Raw genomic sequence first — 7947 nt, forward strand, 5'->3', positions numbered from 1 at the left:
AAACGCTGCAGTCATGGTTTCTCTTGTGTAAAAGGGATGATCATTCAGATGTTTTTTCTACCTAAAAACATGATGAGGATTCAGAACATCTTTAGCTGAATTTGTGCAATACCATTAATTGTCCCAATCAAAACAGGAGTTTTTTTTTTTAAAATCCTGGAAGCCTAGAATCTGTGACCTAGAAAACAAACACAAACATTTTTCTGAGTCTTAAAGAACAGTTAATTAGCAGTTTTGAAGTCAATACAGCCTCATCTTTGCTTTTAGCCTAACTGCTTCAGCTACTAAAAATGCTAGAGCGGATTGTCCACAAGTGTTTTAGCAACTATCAAGACAAACATAATCCAGAGCAAGTTTAGCAACCACAGACTTGCTTAAAGTTGCAAGAATCCGTTTAATGATTTCAGTGGTAACCAAGCTGGGCTGAAAAGTAGCCTGTCTATCCCTTGAGCTCCTAATGTTTTTGGCATTGCCAATAGTTACAGTTTGAGATGAAGAGGACTTCAGGCAAACATCCTGTGTTATGAGTGCAAACTAGCACTCATAAGTGTAAGCACACCTCAGCATAAACCTTAGGCATTTCTCAGTTAATCCACTTTGTAGATGGCTTATTTACTGCCAGAGACTGCAGTCCAAAGTCAGGAGTTCAGGCTCCCCCCTAATGCTCAAGAAAGATACACATCTCAGAAAAGACGGCTTATTGAGCAAGGAGCTGCCAGTATGAAACAGTAGGAAATACTGTGGAAGGAATCAAGTTTTATCTTTAGAAACAGTTAAGGCATTTACATCAGCTTCCAAGTCTTAATTACCAGCCTCAGCGCTGGGGACCTGGGTGAGCTGGGTACTACGCAAAGAGAAGACCAGACCATCCTTTCCCATTATACGCGAAAATACACTGCTAAACATCTGAAAAACTCTAGCAAAAACTGAAGTACCTTGAGACTTCCAGGCTATGGGGTGGGATTTTGAACACTACAGTTTTGGACAGAATTACTTAAAACTTGCTGAGGATTCAGTCAGATGAACTCCAGTCAATCCAACCCCCCCATCCACTGATAGCACGTAGCTTTTTAGCTAGGAGCTATCAAATGCACATTGATGCTGCTCAGTGTGGCCATCAAATGATGTTCTGCTGCATTCGAGAAGCAGGAGGCCAGTTCGGTTAACTTCTCTATTTATATACTTACTTTCAGGTACTTAGTTATCTAATAGACCATGAGGCAACTATTAACTAGCAGAGTGTACAGTTAACTGGTAGTGAAAAACTTCACCAACATAAAAGGAAAATTAACTGAATAAAAAAACGCCAAATACAATAAATTGCAAAGCAGGTCTTATACAGTACATAGAGCAAATATGCAGAACTTACACGATCTTAAGTGGCTGCTGACACATCCTTTGCTGTAAAAGGAGAGCAGGGAGGTAAAGGGACACCGAGTGAGTTCAAATTTTCTTACTGTCCTACTGGATTACTATTCAGAAACAACATGAGGTAATGACATGAACTATTAGGTACTGCCTAAAAACTGGTCATATGTTTTATCTTCAGATAAATGCCACAGCACACCAGCATTCCAGTGGGAATAAAAGGTCTTTTTTGTCAAAATCATTTTATTAAAGAGTTAATGTCACAACAAGCTCAAAATAACACATGCTTCAGAAATAAATTGGATGAAAAATACTCCGAACAGAAATACGAATGTTTTGAAGGCATGATAAAGCATCAGTTGCAAGAAACTTCTGCAAACAGGTGCAAATTCTGTTGGTGCAGTGGAGAAAAACCTCAGAAACGAAGCCTGCTGGGCATGACTTCTGTTTATGTAGTGCAGTTTGTCTAATAAGTTAAATCAGAAAGGGCACAATTTCCATGGCTGCACAGACCCAAATGTATTTCTTCAGTAATTAGCCCCAGCACAGATTTTTCACTGTGAGTACTAACAAAACAAATTTAGTTGACATCTTAACATAGCAGTAATATATATCTTATATACAGGATAGATGTTTGACTCATGCAGCCTCCTCAGTTACATGATTTTTTTGTTTTAATTTACTCGAGAAACATTATAAAAAAATAGGTTCGCAATTTGTGTTTCACTCCAGTGTTAGCTCTGCATCACCTCAGGCAAAGACAGTGTTTCAGCAGATAATCTAATTTGGCAAGAAATCTGCCCTAATTCTTAACCTCATTTTTGTAAATCCACGTAGAAAATAAATGTGAACTCTTTATACAAAACAAGAGCAAATAACTGTACCTATATAAAAGGGGATTCATTCCCTTTAATTATCATGGCACATACTTTATAGTTTCACAACAGCATACTAGTTTTCATTTAGTTTTTTTTAACCCCAAAATAGTGTTGATGAATGGAAGAATGTGAGTTACCATAGGCAGCTGACTCATGCATTAAGCAATTCATGTTCTTTATCCGTTTTCCCAACAGCATCAGGATTGGATAACGGGTCAAGGTCAGCAAAGAGACTGAACCAGGCAGTCAAGTCTTTAGGATTCTTTGTAGGTTCTGAAAAAAACAAAAAAACAAAACAAAAAGAAAAAAGAAAAGTACAGACTTGTCAGCTATTTTAAAACAAAACTGACTGAATGTTTGACTGAGGTCAAACAAACGCCATACTACTGTTTAATTTATTACTAAAGGCACTTCTGACAAGATGGCATTTTAAAACTCTACCTTTAAAAGAATATGGAACTTAGTAAGAATGAATGTTTACATCTGTCTGCCTGTGTATTTTATATGGCTTCTGCCATGATAAGTACAGGAACACTTAAAAATAGAAACAATTTTGCTCTGTCTAGCTTTGTTTCATGAAAGGTATTTTATTTGTGTGTGCACCTACATGCCTGCAAAAAAGTAAAAGGAAAGTGAAAGCAAATTTTACTTTCAACCTCACTTACTAAAGGAGAGTTAAGGACTAAATTCCTTCCCCTAAATCCAGTTCATGTGACTGTTCTGTCCCCCCTGTATACAACCACACAAGGTCATTACTCATCTGGAATGAAGTTTTAATGGGAAAGTATTGGCTGGAGAGAGAAGGGGTATGTTTGACAGCTAGTCCCAAGTACAGCTTCTAGTAGAGTGTATTTTTCGATGGATATAAAAAAACGTGAACCAGGAATATGTTCCAACAGCAGCTGGACTATTGCATCTATGTGTCTATATTGACATACAGATTTCACAGAGGTCTCCTACCCTTTCTTATTCCAACAGGGCAGATGTTCAGGTTAAAGCGGTGACAACTTTGGCTGCTATAAAGAAGGTGTATCACCATTTGCTTTGTTTTTTGTGACCCTATGCTTAACATGTATTATATTGATAGTGAAATAAGATGTGCTTTTCCACTCAGAGAGAGAATGTCACATGAAAGCATTCTTTGTGACACAAGGAATTTACGGACAAAATAGGCTCCGCCTGGCATGACTTTCATCTTAGTGTCTGCAAGGCTGGAGTATCTGCCACTTTCATAAACACAGATCTCGAAGTAGCTGAAGGCTGTTCCTTTTTCTGGTGAAGGTACTGTGGCTGTGGTATCACACTCATTTCCAAAACAGTTTCCAAAACACCTTAACCCTTTTTTTTTCTGCTGAGCTGAAAAATGTCAGTCTTATAATCCTGGGAGGCTGGGGAAGGAATACACGTCACTCCTTTCTTCTGCACTGAACATCTTTGATGTAGCTTCTGATTGATTGTGAATGCACGGAATAGGCTACAAACTGGCAATAAGGATTCAACATATTTCTGGTTCACTTATCCAGAAAACCCTAGTCAAAATCAGCGGGGCTTTGTCTCCGTAGATGGCAGGACTATGCACTCTTGGCTCAGTTGCAAGAAGTGAATTAAGTTTCAAACAGATGATTACTGTATGATGTATGTTATCGACAAAATTTGCCATTAGGGCTCTTCTGTCTTACCAGTAGCCTGTATTTTAGCCACAATGTCCTCCTAGAGCTTCAAAACACTGTTTAGCTTAGACAAAGTGCATGCAGATGCTATTCTGTGTGACTCAAAATTAAAGTAGCAAAAGAAGTTTCAGCTCCCTCATTATACAGTAAATTACTCTTTTGACATACTACTAGCACTGAAGTCTACCAAAAAAATACACACACACACACCATACACATAATCAATGCTGAAACACAGTAATTCATTAGGAAGCACAAGATTCTTGACATGTAACTACTACAAAAATAGGTTTTATTGTGATAGAGTAACTGAGAAGACTGGAAAGATACAAGAGTCATAGCTAAAAAGGAAAAGCAAAGTAACTGAAAAAATACATGACCGCATCACCTTTCACGGGCATCTTGTTAGCATTCACATTCAGGCTGTTTGGTTTCTGTGCGGGCTGTGGTATAGACGGTGGGCTCACACTGTTAGCTGCCCATCCTAAAATTCAATAATACAGCAGCATTAGCATGAAGAATTACTTTGTTAACTCTGACACCCCATTGTCTGGCAGCACAATGCACACATCAGACAACGGAGCAGAATATAACGTTTATGGTTATGGCTGTTCGTATCTTTCCTCATATGCAAGAAATCAGCAGTCAGATGCTGCAGACAAGCAACATCCTTGAGAAGAAAGTACCTGTGGGTCAGTTTCATCATGTCCAGATTCAGGCAACTGTAGTCTTTTCAAACCTTTAACCTGGCTAAAAAAGATTTTTTCTTGTTTCTTTTATCCAATCACAGTTAATACTTGTTCACAGAAAGGCCAATACAGTAATCAAGTCAAGCACAGGTGTAGGGAGAAGAATACCACTTACATTTGGGTGAAAATATCACACATACTAAACATTTTTTCCACCTTTCTTTACTTTCACAGTTCCAAAGACTTTAATTTGATCAACTATTCCAGAAAAAACATATTTAGAGACCCTAGATTTTTTAGTTAATTTTGAAATGATTAATTCTGAAAAAAATAATTTCTTGCAAAACACTTTGAGGAATTAAATTCAAGGTGCACTACTTTGAGTTAGTTTAAAACTAGGTTTTAATGGAATATTTTTTTTGTTCTGCATTTGAAAGGATCTTCTCAGCAGGGAGAGAGTAACTATGCAGGAAAAAGTGAAACTGGGTATTCACAATTTTTTGTTCTTACATGCATATTCCATAGCCACAAAAGAGTAATAATAAATACAGTTAATGAGGCCAGATGAGCTAGGCTGGCAAAATGAACTAGAGGTGGTGTACCACGGAAACTTATTAGGAAAAAACGGAGCATTTTCATCCCTGGCTTAAGATATCTAAATTCTTATGCGTTATCATATTTAGAGGACTGGAGGTTGTATTTCTAATTTCAATAACATCTCCTTTAAGTGTGGCCTGATCAATTATCCATCCATCTCAGGGATCTAGTATATCTAATTCTGCAGTATCACAAACAAGATACTCCTCTGTGCACACAGCCAGCATTTCCTTATTCAGTCTCTTTTTTCTACAAGTTCATGCTCTCACATCCTTTTCTGCTCTCTTTGTCCATCCTCCCCTTACTTTCTCCTCTTTCGAGACCCCTGTCAGATATTGGTACCCAGTGTCCTGACAGTTACTGTAACAGCCACATAAGTCTGACACAGAATTTTTATTAAATACTTCCATGAATTATGTTTTTAGTGTCCACTCACAGTGAGCTACAGAGAAAACTCTGCCTTTCAAAAACAAATTGCAGCCGATCAGTTTGAAAGCAGTTGTTGGCCCTAAGCCTGTTCTGGTTTGCCTGTTCACAGGATGGCTTCAGTACATGACTAGACAAAAGATTATCGCGGAGACAGCAAGGAAACCAAACAGCTTACTTTTCAGCTAGCATCTTCACAAATGTTACCACAATTAAATTTAGAAATGGAAACGGTGAGCTGCACGTTTTCTTACCAACTAGAATATATGCACATGCAGGTAAGATAAAGGGGAGCCCTTAATGGTATGAGTAAGTAAGTAAATGAGGCCAAACACATCATGAAAGAGAAAGCCAATGCTCTGTGTGAAACAGTGGAAAGGTGACCAAACTACAAAGCTCTATCTGGAGGGGAATCTAAAAGATTTGTTGGGAGCATGCTTTGTTTCTAATACATACATACATTTATATATATTTTAAACCAGCACCTGGTAGTCCCATAGCAATTCAAAGTCCCATTGTGCTAGATCCTGCCTATAAATACAGCCAGAGAAAACCCCGAGCTGGGAATTCCTGACCGTAACAGTTTATAACCTGCATAGCATTGTGCCTGTTTTACAGATTAAGATCTGAGGCACAGAGAAAACAAAGACCCAAAGATTTATGAGTGTGCTTAACATAAAATAAGTAAGTAATCCCACTGAAGTTAATAGAAAAGTTAATGTGCTTAAAGTTAAGCATGTGAGTTTTAAGAATCTTTATGGTCTTAAGGCCAAATTCACACAGGAAGTATGCAACATCGAGGCTCCAGTGTAGCACCTCAGACTGAATAATTATTAAGCAATCCTACCAATTAGGGGGGGAAAAAAAGTGTAGGATATGTATCACAAGTCCTCAGTAAAAATATCCATAATTAATATATTCTAATATTTTCAACTTGTATGTTTAGATATGTTTATGCTGCAGTTAGTATTTTGTTTAAAAAAAAAAGTCTCCGTTTCCAAATTAATTGACAAGGTCAAATCATGAAAGAAGTGCTGTGAAATGAAATGCAGTTTAAGATTAAAGTTGAGATTTCACAAGATATAAAATGGACAGAATTTCACCTTCTGTTAAAAAATAAGAAACAAAAAGCTTAAAAAGAAAAACAACCTATGAAAGTTAGTTTAAATAATGCATTTTACTTGGCAACTAGAGTCAGCTGGGAACATGCTGATTATCAGATACAATCATTCAGCTGATTAGCTGTGACTTTTCAAATGCCAGTAGATCAATTATCATGATCTTCTGCCAAAACCTTGGAAATCCATTTGAAAACAAGATATTTTATTCTTTCAATACATATTTATTCTTTTTCTTATTCAAAAAGATTTTGGGATATCATGTTGACTGGAACGGATTTTCCATTTCTAGTGTTCCTTGAATGCAACACACCTGAGTTCTGATTTTGAAGTGCTAACAGTGCAGCCAATGCCAGTGTCTTGTGCAAATGAGAGCGATAACAACAACCTCAGAAAGGATACCCAGCCTTGTTTGCCATTTACACCTCAAAAATATTTTTCCTTCAAAAACATCTTTACATTTAAAAACATGTAAAAACTCTTAAAAAAAAAGTCAGTCCCATAACATTTCTGTTGCTATTTTCAGGAATTTGCTTAAAATCCGTTTATGTTTCTGTGTCAAGAAAGGTGTTTCTCATTGTTCCTTTTTCCCCTTTCAATAGGTACCATGTCTGCTTCTGGTCACAAACTGTTTAATTTCACAATGCAATGCCTAAACCTCATGATTTTTTAGCTTAGATCTTAGGTCAAAAACTACACTCTTCCAGTCCCTCTTCACTCTATCAATCATACTCATATAGGCATGTACCTCATCATAAAAATACATCTAAAACTGCATCATTGCAAATGTCACTCCCCCAGTTTCCATCTAAGTGTTGAAGTCAGTGAACACAAATACCTTGCTTTACGGGCCGTGGTGGTAACTATTAATTATAAGGTAAATGTGACTTTCTTATTCTTGTCAAAATGCCACAGGTCATTTTACATCATGTATGATTGTATCAGTTGCATGGGTTCCAAGAAGTAGTCTTCAGGATGGAATCAGTCTGCTAGTCTTTCCTACAACACTCTTCCCCAAATGAAATTTAAATTACTTGGGATAGAGCCCAAAACGGCAAGCTCTTCCTCCAGCTTGCAAAGCGCTAGGAGAAATCTAGTCGCACTATGGGGAAGATGAAGGTAGTTGCTGTTGGCTGGTTAGTTGGTGGGAGCCTGCCTTCCTCCCTCTCTTCCCTCCTCCAGGCTAAAGCATCCGCAGGAA

At 37.5% G+C, this 7947-nt stretch overlaps 1 protein-coding gene across 1 annotated transcript in view; it reads right to left on the reverse strand.

The window, feature by feature from the left end:
* Window positions 1-1594: 1594 nt before the first annotated feature.
* Window positions 1595-7947, reverse strand: part of ICA1 (islet cell autoantigen 1, 69kDa) — a gene marked incomplete at its 5' end in the record, with an annotated part of 11390 nt that continues 5037 nt past the window's right edge. Inside the window, 2 exons of the mRNA XM_009577387.1 lie at window positions 1595-2519; window positions 4305-4400. Coding sequence (XP_009575682.1) covers window positions 2398-2519; window positions 4305-4400 — 218 coding nt within the window. The remainder of the gene's footprint in view (window positions 2520-4304; window positions 4401-7947) is intronic.

Source organism: Fulmarus glacialis, unplaced genomic scaffold, assembly GCF_000690835.1.
Source record: "Fulmarus glacialis isolate BGI_N327 unplaced genomic scaffold, ASM69083v1 scaffold7355, whole genome shotgun sequence".
Taxonomy (NCBI): Eukaryota; Metazoa; Chordata; class Aves; order Procellariiformes; family Procellariidae; genus Fulmarus; species Fulmarus glacialis.